Source organism: Brassica napus, chromosome C4, assembly GCF_020379485.1.
Source record: "Brassica napus cultivar Da-Ae chromosome C4, Da-Ae, whole genome shotgun sequence".
Lineage (NCBI taxonomy): Eukaryota > Viridiplantae > Streptophyta > Magnoliopsida > Brassicales > Brassicaceae > Brassica > Brassica napus.
Window position 1 is genome coordinate 3,514,834 of NC_063447.1, and position 16,941 is coordinate 3,531,774.

At 38.2% G+C, this 16,941-nt stretch overlaps 2 protein-coding genes across 2 annotated transcripts; both read left to right on the forward strand.

The window, feature by feature from the left end:
* The first annotated feature begins 5,777 nt into the window (after window positions 1-5,777).
* Window positions 5,778-9,982, forward strand: LOC106396050 (extensin-2-like). The gene is made up of 3 exons (XM_013836343.3): window positions 5,778-7,215; window positions 7,571-9,537; window positions 9,628-9,982. The coding sequence occupies exons 1-2, from the start codon at window positions 5,922-5,924 to the stop codon at window positions 9,499-9,501; spliced, it is 3,225 nt and encodes a 1,074-aa protein (XP_013691797.2). The 5' UTR covers window positions 5,778-5,921; the 3' UTR covers window positions 9,502-9,537; window positions 9,628-9,982.
* Window positions 9,983-11,438: 1,456 nt separating this feature from the next.
* LOC106396175 (clathrin interactor EPSIN 2-like) lies at window positions 11,439-16,914 on the forward strand. Its single transcript, XM_013836499.3, has 14 exons — window positions 11,439-11,676; window positions 11,997-12,101; window positions 12,211-12,262; window positions 12,510-12,589; window positions 12,675-12,753; window positions 12,855-12,938; window positions 13,022-13,167; window positions 13,443-13,757; window positions 13,930-13,971; window positions 14,083-14,181; window positions 14,254-14,498; window positions 14,690-14,916; window positions 15,005-15,950; window positions 16,038-16,914. Exons 2-14 carry the CDS (start codon window positions 12,067-12,069, stop codon window positions 16,514-16,516), a joined length of 2,829 nt encoding a protein of 942 aa, XP_013691953.1. The 5' UTR covers window positions 11,439-11,676; window positions 11,997-12,066; the 3' UTR covers window positions 16,517-16,914.
* The last annotated feature ends 27 nt before the right edge of the window (window positions 16,915-16,941 follow it).

Consider the following 16,941-nt stretch of genomic DNA (forward strand, 5'->3'; position numbering starts at 1 on the left):
CATAGACAACAAGTATTGTTTGACAGTTTACCTTACAAAACCATAAACTGCTTGAAAATTCTGATTATACGGTGGCACGGAGACGTCTCCATCCTATTAAGTTTCAAAATGCATTCTAACACCTCAATTAATTGTGTTATTGAATGAAAATTTAAGACTTATAATTATCTCTTTTTTCTTTGAACATTGACTTAAAATTATCTTGTCCTATCACTTTAATTTATATAATGGTAATTATTGTATATCGACTTCATAGTCATTTTAAATTAAAGCTAATTAAAGCTAATCATTGCTTTCTAAAAGTATAGCATGCAGACACTATTTGATATGAATAAGATAGTTATAACTTTTTAAATTGAAACCCTCATCAACGAGAGGAGAATATTACGTTACATACATGTGGTGCTTACTTAGTTTTATTTTATTTTAATGATTCCTTTGTCTTTTAGGGTTTTGATTGTAGTATTCGTTCTTGAAGCAATAATATTATTATATTCATGTTTCTGTTATAAAAGTATATCTTTTCTATACAAAAAATAAATCAATGTAATCCACTATTAACTTAAAATTGTATCATATTGATACGTTAAGAAATCATTTATTAAACCATTCAATATACAAGTACAGTAAAACCTCTATAAATTAATAATGTTAGGACTTTTAAATTTTATTAATTTATAGAGATATTAATTTACAAAAGTTTCCTTATTTATATTTTTTATTTTAAGATATATTTATTATAAGATAAGAAAAATATTTGATTTTAGTTTGTAGACACTAATTTTTATTTTTTTAAATTTGACATTTATATTAATTTTATTATATTATTTTGTATATATAATATATATTGCATAGAACTTAAATATGATTTTAGATATAATATTACTAAATCTCCTCAAAAATATATTAAGTGTTAAGAAAATATAAAAATAATTTCATTATGAATATAAAACAAATAATATAATAATATGTTCTTACTTATATAAATATGTATACATATAAATTATTAATTTATAATTTTAATGGGACCATATATTTACATATAATTTTCTCTATAGAGTTAAGAAAATACAGAAGATAAAAAACAATAACGTAATTTGTTCAAAACACCAACATAGACCGGATGCGGTCAAATATTTATCTAAAATTGCACCATCAAATATCTTATATATTAAAACAGAAATCACAGCCTTGATTAATTTGTGATTTTTTAAAAAATGGACCCAATGGATTTATTCATAGAAATCATATTACATTTAATCTTTAATCTTATCATTTAAATTTTGGGCATACCAGAAATTTTTATTGGACTATTAATAATTAGATTTAAAGAATAGATGATCCATTGGGTTTATAGATAGTATAAATTAAATAGATATTATTTAATGTTGTAATACTAAACCTCCATACGTTAAATATTTAAATATTTGTCGATGTTAACTTTTAAAATTATAAAGATTTTTTTTTTAAAATAACAAAAATCATATTATCTAACAATGATTAATCTTTACTACCTTAAACCAATGAAAACAAATTTTAAACTATATATTTTATTTTAAAAATTAAACAAAAACTAAATGTTTAATTATTTACTCGATAATATAAATCTATGAAGTGAAAATTTTAATTTTTTAAAAAAATTATATATTTTTGAAATGTTACAATATCTTTGAATATGACAATAAAACAATATTTTACTAATCTTTATATATATAGTTACGATTTTAATAATGAAATCATAATCCGAAAATATATATATAGAAGAAGATACAAATACATGTGAAAGTTTAAAACAATTTATTCAATGAAAAAAATATACCGTAAACTTATTATGTTTTAAAAATTGATAGACACATATATTATAATATATACCAATTTAGAATTGAAAACAAAATATTTATATAAAAATAAATGAAAACAAAAATCTGCACAGTTGCGCGGATCAAAATCTAGTATATTATTTAAAATCATTAATTGGATCTAGCTATATGAGCTCTAACTAATTGACCAGTCGATAGAATTTTTGTTTATAAAGTTTGCAGCATAAATATAAAATATAATTTCTATAAGGAGAAATATATAATAACTGATGGGCAGTTCAAAATCTGAGAGTTTCAAAAATACAAGTTTAAAATAGTAGTAAACTCAAGAAGCGGGAAAAAAATGAAGTACAATTTTTCTGCATCTTCTTTGGGTGACATAAATCATTATACTAGCCTTTTCACGACATAAAATTATTGTTTCTTTGCACGATTTAATATTTTATAGCCTACATCTTTTCTTGTCTTGTATATACAAAAACCTATGTGTGTGTGTTACAGTTTTGAAATTTGTTATAACTTTCTTTTGTTAGTAGTAAAATCTCATACTGAAACATGCTCTCTCTGTTTCACAAAAATAGATTTTTTAGCGTTTTCACACATATTAAGAAAACACATTAAATCACTATAATAAATGTATTGTTTTCTGTAATTTACAATTTTTAATATCTTTTAACTAATAGTAATTTAATAAAATCAATTAATTTTCTTGAAACTTACAATTTTTCATAGAAAACACAAAATATCTGTTTTTGTGTAACGAGTTTTTTTTTTTAAATATCTATTTTTTTAAAACAGAGAGAGTATATTAGTTTATGAGACATGTGAAAATTCAAAAAAATTACCATTTAAGACGTCTACATGTGACCAACTATACTTAAATCACTTTGTGAAAATTCAAATCCCGATTGCCAACTAATAAAATAATTTGATTTAGCTCAAATTGCCAGCTGCAGTAAATATAGGGAGATGTAATTCTCATGTGATGATCTTTTCATTTCTTCACATATGTGGTGGTAGTTCGTGTAGTTAACATGGGATGTGCCAGAATGCCACTAAGTTAGTTGTAATCTAATGTATAAAAGGCAAGAGTAAAAACAATATAATTATTTTGTTTGGGTTATTTCTTGTTACCATTTTAGCCCTAAATAATGCATCATAAAGGCATGAGTAAAAAGTTTAAATTCTTTTGTTTATGTTATTAGTTTTTTTTTTTGGAACACCGCTTTCATTAAAAACTTAAAGTCTCGGACTACAAGAGTTCATAGAGCTACAAACATAAAACCATACAACACAAACGATAGATTTAGAGAAATCTCTAAGATAAAGAGACAGCGAATTCATAGCAAAACTTGAATGCGTCAAATTCACGGCAGAGCCGAAAGGTTGAAATTTAGTCACATTGAAAAGTGACGTTGATATCCAATCCGCACCTCGGAATATCGTCGAAACGAGTTCCACTGCATTTCAGGCCCCGAACGGACCGCTCCACAAGATAACAAGACGGTTATAGACTTGGAAATACACCTTCGCACATGGGCAGAAGGGGAAACACTTCTTCGAGAGAAGGCAGGTGATGATGATGATGATGGTGATGAGTATGGTGATGAATATGAGAACGAGCCCAGTGAACCCACCGGTAAAAAGACAACTAGTATTCTCTTCAGGAAAGAGAGGTATGACATTGTAAGCATATTGGTTTCGGTAAACAACCCGATGAACCCATCGGAATTCTTTAGCAAACTGGCCAAGTAGACCAGCCTACCCCATAAACAAATGGGCTTTGAAACTATGATGTGAGACTGAATGAAATTTAGAAGGCTCAGCAGGCCCAATCTACAAGCAAATAGGCCCATCTCACAGGCTTGAGCGATGCTGTTCCGTTGACGTTGACAGGAACTCAGGTCGCCGGAAAGGGAGCAGCGACGGTTGAGCGGAACAGATGAGGGGGTGAGTGTTGGTGCTGATCTCCAGTCTTTTGAAATCAATCTAAGTCGCCGCGGAGAGGCTCGTCGGAGCATATCTCCTCCTCGATGAAACAACAAACAAGCAGACACCATAACTAGCGGGGACGGCAGTAGATCTGAACGGTGCTTCATAGATCTAGGGTTTTGAGATGTGACTACCTCGAAGGTTAAGGCTTTTCCGACTGTTAAATTAGAGTTGCAGTTGCAGAGTATTGGTGAGTCACGGTAGTTGTGGCTGACAGTAACAGAGGAATAGTGGGGAACCCCCCCCCCCCCAGAAAATAACGAATCCGGTGGAAAGCGATCCGAAAGGCTTAACCACGTCGTCCCTGCTCACCTTGAGAGACGGTCTCAATGGAGAACCGTCGACGGCGTGAGAGACGATGAGAGCACGAACAGGAGCGATGAAGATAACGGTGAAACGGAGCTGATTCTCACATATCTGAGCCCAACAAGACACGGAACGGTAAGTGTGATGCGGTGAGCCGAAGAGGAAACCGAGAACATAGACCGGGAGCCCCCGGAAAACGAAACAGTCACAATGTTCTCCGACCAAGACAAAGAGACGAACGAAACCAGAGAGCATGAACGGATAGAAGATAAGAGGAGAGAGAGACGTAGAGTTTGAGAGGGCCGACGCCCGCGAGCCATGACTCCACCGGCGTCGGAGAGGGGACGAGCAAACGGCGCCTTGATAACTGGGACTGGGAGAGTCTTTGCTAGGGCGAACAGTTATTTTGACGTTTATGTTATTAGTTAATTTACAATATTTACCCTAAATATTAGCATTCCAATCACGACCAGGAGAAAAGCTGCAATGCCACTCAGTTTAATCCCACATGCTATAATTCTCATGATTGAGATTTCACATGCACTTCTATACTTATATGTCGTTATGTACACATATATGGATGTTTGGAGTTGAATAAATAGTATGTACAGTAGTTTCATCGGTCCAAAAATAAAATGAATTTGATATGTGGATAATGTAATACATACTTGTTTACGACGGATTAGACGACGCAGTAAATTGTTATTTTTTTAATCATATAGCACGATCGAGAAGTGTGATTTGTGAAGCGAGTCGACGCGGTGCTTAACACCGATGGTCACAACACGCAACCTCGCATCACATTTCTTTTATATCACAAATCAAAGTCTTTGTTGTTAGTTTGTTATCTATTGTAGTTTAGTTTAATTGAACTTGGTATCATAACTCGGTTTCATCTTCAAAAACAGCTGTCTTCCTATTGATGTTGAAGGGTTCTTGTGTCAGCCATTTTAGGACATTTGACTTTACTTGCTTATAACCATCCTTGTCTATACATGTTTTGCTTGTAAAGGTTTTAACTAGCCTAGTAGCGTTACTAGTTAACATGGTGTGTTAGCAGTAAGTTTTTTTTACTGTATATGTGTAAGTGTAACACGTAACAGTATTTTCTGTAACTTCCATTTGTATGACTTTGAAAAAGTTAGGAACGCTCTAGCACTGTAATATGCTCATGATCAGAAAACTTGTGGTCCTCTTCCCATAAATTCCGCGGACCAACAAGTTCAATCTGTTTGTCGTGTAATCATATTTTACGTACTTTATAGTTTTCTTTTCATTCTGTAAAATTTACTTAATTTTAACATTGTCCAAAATGTCCATAGAAAATGAAATATATTATCGAATATTGGTGTAGATGTCATTGTGATTAACATAGCTTAACACGCATCCAATAGTAGCATTTATTTAAACAATGTCTTACCAATATTTACTATTATCTATTAGAATTAGTTTGGCTTATTTCAATCGAGAGGTTGGAGATTAGTTATAAAGACAGTGGAAATTTCCTGATCATTTGAAAAAAAATTATACATCTAACAAAACCAATAATTGCCAGCTAATAGCGAAATTAAAATAAGAAAACTATAGGGAGAAAAGAGACGTAAGATATTGAATCGCCTCGTGAACAAAGCCCACCTAATGACTACTTTTTCACTATAAAACAATCTTCTCCATGCAGAAACACAATCAATCACTTCTTCTTCTTCATATTCTTCAAACGTTAAACAGTTCTCCAACATTTTCTTTCATTAATAATTTGGAGAACAAAGCCTTAGCATCCAGTGAAATTTATCCGGTGAAACAATGGCGACTCCGGCATGGAGTCAGGCCAGAGGTCAATGGGTAGTTGCCATGTTGGCATTACTCGTTGGCTCGGCAATAGCTACCGAACCTTACTATTATAGTTCTCCTCCACCACCCTATGAATATAAATCTCCACCGCCTCCGGTTAAATCTCCTCCACCTCCTTATGAATACAAATCTCCTCCCCCTCCGGTTAAGTCTCCTTCACCACCGTATTACTATCATTCACCGCCGCCGCCGGTGAAATCCCCTCCCCCTCCTTATGTATACCACTCTCCTCCTCCTCCAGTGAAGTCTCCTCCACCACCTTATTATTACCACTCTCCACCACCACCCGTGAAATCTCCTCCCCCTCCTTATGTATATCACTCTCCTCCACCTCCGATTAAGTCTCCACCACCACCGTACTACTATCACTCACCACCACCACCGGTGAAATCGCCTCCTCCTCCTTACTATTATCATTCTCCACCACCACCGGTTAAATCTCCACCACCACCATATTACTACCATTCTCCACCACCACCGGTTAAATCTCCACCACCTCCATACTACTACCACTCTCCACCTCCTCCGGTGAAGTCTCCACCTCCACCATACTACTACCACTCTCCACCTCCTCCGGTCAAGTCTCCACCACCACCGTACTACTATCACTCTCCACCTCCTCCGGTCAAGTCTCCTCCACCACCGTACTACTATCACTCTCCACCTCCTCCGGTCAAGTCTCCTCCACCACCATACTACTACCACTCTCCCCCTCCTCCGGTGAAATCTCCACCACCACCGTATTACTACCACTCTCCTCCTCCTCCGGTTAAATCTCCACCACCACCATACTACTATCACTCTCCACCACCACCGGTCAAATCCCCACCACCACCATATTATTACCACTCTCCACCACCACCGGTAAAGTCACCACCTCCACCATATTATTACCATTCTCCTCCTCCTCCGGTAAAATCACCACCTCCACCATATTATTATCACTCTCCTCCTCCTCCAGTGAAATCACCACCTCCACCTTACTATTACTCATCCCCACCACCACCAAAATCTTACCCTCCACCATACCACTACTCATCTCCTCCACCACCACCAAAGTCGTACTCGCCACCATACTACTACTCATCACCACCACCTCCTGTGTCGTACCCTCACCCTCACCCACACCCACACCCACACCCACACCCACATCCACTTGTCTTCAAAGTTGTAGGTAAAGTGTATTGTTACAGATGTTATGACTGGACTTACCCCAAAAAGTCCCACGATAAGAAGCATCTCAAAGGTACTTAAGTTTTCCACGTGTTCAATAATTAATGTCTTAATCTTAACAGGTTTATTAATTATTCAGACAGAATTGTTATCTTGATGATTATAGGATGAATTACAGGCTTAAAGGATTAAAAAAACTAGCATATATGTATTGTAAAGTGGTAGTTGCATACTTAAATTGCATGTAGTCTATATTATTTATTAGTGGAGAAACGCAAACGATAAAGTCAAGAAAAAGACAAGAATCTGTTATTGACTTATACAATCCAATGAGATCGAACAAGCAAAATCAATTTAGTAGATACCCAACTAAAAGGACATAAACTGATATTTTAAATTTAAATAATTTGATTTTTTTTGTCATATAGGTGCTGTTGTAGAAGTGACTTGTAAGGCCGGTGACAAGATAGTCAAGGCATACGGAAAGACCAAAATCAACGGTAAATATGCAATCACCGTTAAGGGATACAACTACCGTAAATACGGTGGCGAAGTTTGCACGGCCAAGCTTCACGCGCCGCCTAAAGGCTCACCGTGTAACATTCCTACAAGCTACCATATGGGTAACAAAGGTGCAAAGCTTCATGTGAAATCAAAGACAAAGTACGAGGTTGTGCTCTATGCCAAGTCCTTTGCTTATGCACCTAAGAAACCTTACGGAGAATGCCACAAACCAGCTCCTTACCATCCTCCTTACTACTACAAATCGCCACCACCACCATCTCCGGTTTACTACTACAAGTCACCACCACCACCGGCTCCAACCTATGTCTACAAATCTCCACCACCACCAACTCCGACTTACGTCTACAAGTCGCCGCCTCCTCCAACCCCAACATATGTCTACAAATCGCCTCCTCCTCCTACCCCAACATACGTATACAAGTCTCCTCCACCACCAACTCCAACGTACGTATACAAATCACCACCGCCGCCAACTCCAACTTACGTCTACAAGTCGCCTCCTCCACCTACACCAACTTATGTCTACAAGTCTCCACCGCCCCCAACTCCGACTTATGTCTACAAGTCTCCACCACCACCCACTCCGACCTACGTCTACAAGTCACCACCACCACCACCTCAAACTCACACTCCGACACCATACTACTACCATTCTCCACCACCACCAGTAAAATCCCCTCCACCTCCTTATTACTACCACTCACCACCACCACCGGTTAAATCTCCACCACCACCATACTACTATCATTCACCACCTCCTCCGGTGAAGTCTCCTCCACCACCATATTATTACCATTCGCCACCTCCTCCAGTGAAGTCTCCTCCACCACCATATTACTATCACTCTCCACCTCCTCCGGTGAAGTCTCCCCCGCCACCTTATTACTATCACTCCCCACCCCCTCCGGTGAAATCACCTCCACCACCATACTATTACCACTCACCACCTCCTCCGGTAAAATCCCCACCACCACCATACTATTACCACTCTCCACCACCACCTGTGAAGTCCCCACCACCACCATACTATTACCACTCACCACCTCCTCCAGTGAAATCCCCACCACCACCATACTATTACCACTCACCACCTCCTCCAGTCAAATCTCCTCCTCCACCGTACTACTATCACTCACCACCTCCACCAGTGAAATCTCCACCACCACCATACTATTACCACTCCCCACCTCCTCCGGTGAAATCTCCACCACCACCGTACTATTACCATTCACCACCTCCTCCGGTGAAATCTCCTCCTCCACCATACTACTATCACTCACCTCCTCCACCAGTAAAATCTCCTCCGCCACCGTACTATTACCACTCTCCACCTCCTCCAGTGAAGTCGCCTCCACCTCCTTATTACTACCACTCACCTCCTCCTCCGGTGAAATCCCCACCACCACCATATTATTACCACTCACCACCCCCACCCGTCAAATCTCCTCCACCTCCATATTATTACCACTCACCACCTCCTCCGGTGAAATCTCCACCACCACCATATTATTACCACTCACCTCCTCCTCCGGTGAAATCTCCACCACCACCATATTACTACCATTCACCTCCCCCTCCAGTCAAATCTCCTCCTCCACCATATTACTACCATTCACCTCCTCCACCGGTGAAATCTCCACCACCACCATATTACTACCATTCACCTCCCCCTCCAGTGAAATCTCCTCCTCCACCATATTACTACCATTCACCACCTCCTCCTGTGAAATCTCCACCACCACCATATTACTACAACTCTCCACCACCACCAGTAAAATCTCCCCCACCTCCCGTCTACATCTACGCTTCTCCCCCGCCTCCTACCCATTACTAGGCTCGTCAATTTCGACCAAATTTCCCCATTATTCAAGTAAGTCCCAAGGCTCCAATATTCTAAGTATGCTCCATATCCATTTCAATATAACTACTTTGTTCTAAAATCTCTGTTTCTTCTTCACAGGTTTTCTATTACAAAATCAAATAAAGGAAGGGTCAAAGTCAAAGATGAGAAGAAGTGAACCAAATAAGGATCGTTGCATGGAAACCAGGAACAAGACATCTCTAACAATAATCCACATCACTTCCTCTTCTTCAATTTCGCTCATCTTCCACTTGTGCATCATCTTCGTGTCTTCATCAAGTCAAATTGTTTCCAAGACCCCTTTAGATCGTATCATACACTTATTTGTTCCGTTTTTGTTGTTAAGTCGGGTTTTGTAATTTATTTGTTGTGCATACATTTTCTATACATATATGATTTTCATTAATGTAATGAGAGAGTGGTTAGCAAATAAAAAATGTTCAGTTTCTTCTTTCTTAAGCTTGCTTGATTTAATGATATTTTTCTATTTTTGAAACATAGTTCGGAAGACAAAAGTTAAAAGACATTCTTCTGAGCTGGGCAGAAAGTTATCATTGCTTCAAACGCTGGAAAGTGGAAGTAACATCTTTACAATTTTATTGGCTTATTAATTAATTTTGTTATATAGTTAGTAAGAGAATCACTTTCGTTCAACTAATTTCTACCTGTTTTTGTCTATATTGACAATTGAGCAACAAACACCGGATTGACAATTTAAGTCTGACGAAAATTTCAAAAGTTCATTTCAATAAAACTAATACAAAATTTTGAAATGAGTTGATATCAAATATTAGTGACTGTAATTTGGGCTTTGGGATAGCAATAGCTTATTTGAGGCCCATTGACTAAACGTATTTGCGGTCGTGTTTTTTTTCGTCACCGTCATTTTTTGGCGTTGGAACACGATTATATTTACACACTAATCAAATATCCTATAATTTTTACAATATCAAAATTTGGATCCAGTCCAAACTTTCTCAAAATAGTTGGAAATAACGAAAATGAGGAAATTAACTAAAATAATAAAATTTATAATTTTTTTGTGATATTTAATATATATAAGCATATATAAATTCGCATTAGATATTATAATATCTAAAATCTAGTTATTCAAATTAAGAAATTTAGGATATTCTATTTTTCAATTCAGAGCTTAAATCCAATAACATATCTCAAATATCTTATCCATTCCTACTTTGGCAATCATCATCTATAAATTTAAATGAAGTTATATTAATTTTGTTCTTGGTACCAACAGTAATGAAATATATGGACATGGTTTAAATGAAATAGCTTGATCTTAGACAAAAATGTCACCACTGTTTCTTACAAAAAAAAAAAAAAACTAGATAAGCGTAACGTTTGATTTTTTTCAACATATGTATGAGACTAACGAAATGTAATGAAGACTCGAGAAAGAAAAAACACTTTATTTTTATACATGAAATTTCACTTATAAAAACGTGCTCAGACCAAAGTAATAATTGTGTTAATCCCAAATTAAACAACTACGGAAATGAAGAAGAAACAGCTGTGAATGTGATTATAGCCCTTGATATTCTCCGTGTTGTCTTTTTTACTCCCTCTGTTCCTGTTCCTGAAAATAAAATTTTTTAGAATATTCACGTTTATTAAGAATTTAATAAATGTTTATAATTTAGTTTACTTTTTATTTTATTATACATTTTTCAATAACTATCCACCAATGAAATTTAATCAATTCAAATATTCTCAATTAATGTTTCTCAAAAGTATAAAAAAGTACCTTAACAATATAGAAAATCTATCTTTGTGGAACAAGAAAAAAATTTAAAACATCTTACTAGTATTATTTTACTTTTCCAAATCAGTATTTACTTTTTTTTAAAAAAATTTCTTCTAAATTTATTTATTTATATATCTATTGAATTTTCCTCCCTTCTGGCCGAAAATTCAGAGAGAATCAAAAGTGCTAAAAAAAAAAAAAGAAGCTAAAAAACGCAGGAAGGAGGAGGAAGAGAAGATACCATCTCCACCTTCAGAAAGCAATAGAGAGAGAGAGAGAGAGGGGCCACGACGCGTTGATTCTTCTTCTTCGTCTTCGTCTTCCTCTTCTCCGTGCCTCGCAGATCCGCGATCCGATCCTCGTCTAAGATTACATTTCTCTACGTACGTACGATCCAGCTGTTTATCGATTTCGTTAGATCTGTGTTTTCCTTTTTTTCGAATTTGCTGAAGATCCTGTGCATTTCCGAATGTCAATACTGATCGATTCTGATTTTGAATTTGTTGTTCTAATCATTTGATTGCCAGGTGGCGTTTTTTTTTTTTCGTTTCCTTTGATTAGTGTTTAGGTTTGAATCTAAGCAATCGATCATTTTTTTGGTCATTGATTCGTAGTTATCTCTTACGGCTGGATTCATCATTTTGTATATTCATTGTGAAATGAACTTTTGTTTTATGTTTTTGCTACGTATTGTTGGAAACAGTTGATCAATTCAAGTTTTGCAACGGACTTTTGGTAGAGGGTGTTTAACGCATTATTGTTTGTTCCTGGAGATGAAGAAAGTCTTCGGTCAAACTGTCAGAGACCTGTAAGAATACTAATGCCTGGAATTGAATTGATATCCCCAAGGCCAATCCTTGGTGTGGTTTTATTCATTAACTTTTCATTAATCTATGTTCTGTTTCTTTTTTTTTTAGCAAGAGAGAGGTCAACAAGAAAGTGCTTAAGGTGCCTGGAATAGAACAGAAGGTATGAAGGATATAGCTTCTCTGATTTTGCTTTTATTGAAATTTTGCTGAAACTGAGGTTTAACTGCTGTTTTTTTTATCTTTTTATTGGTTGAGTTGATCAGTTTTTCGTGCAAGTTGAAAATTTTAAAATAGAAAAGCTTATCTTGGTAGCACTCTTAATCTGGATAATGTGGTTATAGAATTTAAAGCGAGATGTACGATATAGTTTCATGTTGGTTTCTCACCCGTTCTTTTCTCCTCTTCAGGTTCTAGATGCTACTAGCAATGAGCCGTGGGGTCCTCATGGATCACTTCTTGCTGATCTTGCGCAAGCTTCAAGAAACTAGTAACTAAAACCACCTTCCATGTGTTCTATTTTTCTGTAGTTATGATATTACACAGGATTAACAGAAATGTTACTTCTCTTGCAGCCATGAATACCAGCTGATCATGGGGGTCATATGGAAACGACTTAGCGACACTGGAAAGAACTGGCGGCACGTCTATAAGGTAAAGATTATAAATGCCTTGTTGCCTAGTTTCCTGTTTATATTGTTGTAGCAGTGAATGAGACGATTTCCTTGTTGGTTTACCTCTTCTGTCCACTTCAGGCTTTGACAGTTTTGGAGTACATGGTAGGCCATGGTTCAGAACGTGTTATAGACGAGATTAGAGAGCGTGCATATCAAATCTCGGTATATCTCAGTATTTAGCATTGAAATCTTTTTGTGCTATATCTCAGTAGTTGACTATCTGACATCCATTTTCCATTTGGTAGACACTGTCCAATTTTCAGTATATTGATTCCGGTGGTAGAGACCAAGGAAGCAATGTTAGGAAGAAATCACAGAGCCTGGTGGCGTTGGTTAATGACAAAGAAAGAATCGCTGAGGTCAGAGAGAAGGCTGCTGCTAACAGAGATAAGTAAGTATCTTGTATTTTTTTTATCTTTTTCGAATTGCTGGAGCTTCCTCTCTGTGTTGGTCTTGCGGGGCACTTGTTTGTTTTCTGGTTGCTAGTGGCCTTACAACTGTTATTATGTCTCCTAGTAGTCTATCAATTTGTGGCATTTAAAAGTCTTATTAATTTCTCACTTTGAATGTTTTTAGTTCATAGAGATTGAAAATTACATGTCTTTGGGTTCAATAAAATATGTTTTATGAGCCGAACTTATCAACCTGACATTATTTTTACAACAGGTATCGCAGTTCAGCGCCAGGTGGGATGTATAAGCCTTCAGGAGGATATGGGGACAGATACGATTACGGATCCCGGGATGACGAGCGAAGTAGTTATGGGAGAGAAAGAGAATATGGGTATAGGGATGATGATAGAAACAGTCGTGATGGAGATCGTCATTCCAGAGACTCTGAAGACCGGTATGGGAGAGATGGTAATAGGGAAGATGATTACAGGGGAAGGAGCAGAAGTGTTGATAACTTCCCACATGGATCACGGGGTAGGAGTTCAGATAGGGAACGGACGTTTGAGGATGATGGCCATTCTTCATCACGGTATGTTGATAAAAAAGTGAAGTTTAAGCTTGCCTTTAGACGTAGGGAACTATTTTGAGATTCAATCAACACAATTTAGTAACTTAGCAGTCCTTGATGTCAAAAAGCATGTTTCCAGCATCTTTTTAGTCTAGTTCCATATATACATAAGACATTCCTCTTTATCGTGTAGGGCTAGTAATGCTCGAGCTGATGACAATTCTCAGGATGGGAGGTAATTTCTTATGTATTTTGTGCTGAAGTTTGAGTCTTTTTCTTATTGTATCAAGTTCTCTGTATTTATGTCAACTCATATCACATTCCTTCGGGATTCTATATATGATAGAGGGTCGCTCCAGAGAAAGTTTTCAGAGCAAAATATTGGTGCTCCACCTAGTTATGAAGAAGCTGTCAGTGAATCACGGAGCCCTGTATATAGTGAAAGGTGCCAGTTCTCTGCCATGTAGATTCAGAGCTACCTTGGTTTTATTTGTTCTGATGAATCTTCTTATTCCAGGGATGGTGGAGAAACCCCACAAGTTGCTGCTCCAGGAGCTGCTTCTCCTCTTGCACCACAAGCTGCTTCTCCTCCTGCCCCACAAGCTACTGCTTCTCCTCCGCCCCCACAAGTTGCTGCCCCAGGGGCTGCTTCTCCTCCTGCTGGAAGCAACACAGACAATAACTCTGCTGGTTTTGTTACTGAATCTTCTCCGCAGAAATTTGAGGCATTTGATGAATTTGATCCACGCGGTGGGTTTACAGGTACAGAGTTCTCGACGTTTGCGGTTCTTCAATTTCTAGTTTGTTAGATCTTTTGAATTTCCTTAGCTTCTTTGCCTTTCAAACTCCTCTGCTCGATAGAGATTAATTTTATATTGTTAGTTTGGTTTGTTATGTACATTAGCCTCTCTACTTGTTCTAAGGGTGAACGCTGTGTTTCTTTTCTTTTCCAGCTGCCCCTCCAGCATATGCATCTGCAGACGGTGTTTCAGCTCCTCCGACAGTGGCTTCTACAGCTGCTCCTCCCACCTCAAACAGTGTCGAGATGGACTTACTCGACTCCCTTGCAGACGTATTTTCATCAAATGCATTGGCCATTGTACCTGCTGATTCTGCATCTGTTGAAACCAACGAACAATCAAATGCTCCATCGTTTTCTACATCTCAGCCATCATCTCAGGTATTGACACAAGCTTAAGCAGTTGTACTCGGAGATGCCTCTTTTTTCTTGGTAACATTGTTGACTAAAATCTTCTCCCATTGTACAGCCCTTCGATGACCCATTTGGTGAGTCTCCTTTCAAAGCCTTCACTTCTACGGACACCGACTCAAACCCGCAGCAAAGCTTTGGCGCTCCTTTCCAGCCAACACCACCAGCCTTCACTTCGGAGGCTTCACATACGAATACTGCTGCTCATAACTTTGGCTTTGAGGATTCATTTTCTGCTGTTGCCAATCCCGAAACTGCTGCTCAGAATGTGCAATCTCCATCAAACTCACCAGGTTTTCCTCAAGAGCAATTTACAAGTGATATTGATATTCTTGCCGGCATTCTCCCACCATCTGGTCCTCCAGCTTCACTCCCACAACAGTCGGGTGCCTCAGTACCAACATCTCAGTTTCCTCCCAGTGGAAACAACATGTACGAGGGATATCATCCTCAGCCTGTAACGACAGCTCCAAACATGCCTGGACAAACTCCATTTGGACACGCTGTACAACCATATAACATGGTTCCTCCTCATTCACAAAATATGACTGGAGCCACTCCGTATCACAGTGGAGGCTTCATGCACCAGCCTGGCTCAGCCAGTTACAATCCTGGAGCAGTAACTTCACACCCTACAAGCGAAAGCTTCCTTCCGCGACCAGTTGCTGCCACTTCATCGATCTCACAGACTCCTTACTCTAATCCCAATGGACCAGCTGGTCAGTTCGTGGCACACCAAGGTCATGGAATGCCGCCTTCCCATGGTCCACAAAGAACTCAATCCGGACCTGTTACTATGCAAGGGAACAACAATTTCATGGGAGACATGTATTCACAACCTGGGCGAACAAACTCCTTGTCGTCATCTTCATCTCAGCCAGATCTCACACCTTTAACAGGAGCGATTGAGATTGTTCCTCAGCCTCAGAAAAAGTTTGAGCCAAAGTCATCAGTCTGGGCAGACACGTTGAGCAGAGGGCTTGTTAACTTCAACATATCTGGACGTAAGATAGACCTCCGCCACAACAAAATTCCTCCAGTTTTGAGCAAACGCAAACTTTCTAACATCTTCCTTTTCCTTTTATGTGCAGCTAAAACAAATCCATTGGCAGACATAGGAGTTGACTTCGAGGCAATCAACAGGAGGGAGAAGCGGCTAGAGAAACCGACGAACGCACCAGCAGCAACATCGACTATCAACATGGGTAAAGCAATGGGATCAGGCACTGGTTTAGGGCGCGCGGGTGCAACTGCTATGAGACCTCCGCCGAATCCAATGGTAGGCGCTGGCATGCCAATGGGCGGCGGAGGAATGGGCGTTGGTGGATATGGAGGTATGAACCAGAACCAAAACCAACAACCCATGGGTATGGGTATGGGTATGGGAATGGGACCAGGCATGAACATGAACATGGGAGGAGGATATGGGCAAGGCTATCCGATGCAACCACAAAACCCAGGGATGGCCCATGGTCAGAACATGCCAGGCAACAACAACAACTATAATCCGATGATGGGTCAAGGCGGTTACAATCCTCAACAACAACAATATGGTGGTGGGTACCGGTAAGACCAAAAAAGCCAAACATAACCGCACTAGACTCCACTTGTAAGATCAGGAACGGAACACTCTTATTTCCTTACATGAGATATTAGTTGGATTGGCCAGCCGCTTCACGGAAGTACTCCAGGTTACTCGGATTGTTCTACAATGTTCTTTTGCTTGATCTTCACTCATCATTCTTTTTCTCCTTTTTCTTTAGTATGAACGTAATTCGAGAGGGCTTTGTTGTGAAACTTGTACCGGTGAGATAGTGGCAAACCTCCCTCGGGTCTGCCCTTTTTGTTATTTGCATATAAAATTCTTATTACATTTTTTTTTGCTTTTCACGTATTGAATATTGTAATCCATGCACGGGACAAATAAAATATTTTCTCTGTTTTTTTATTACATGTTTATTGACAGTATTCTTTTTCCAATTAGATTTCGGTTTA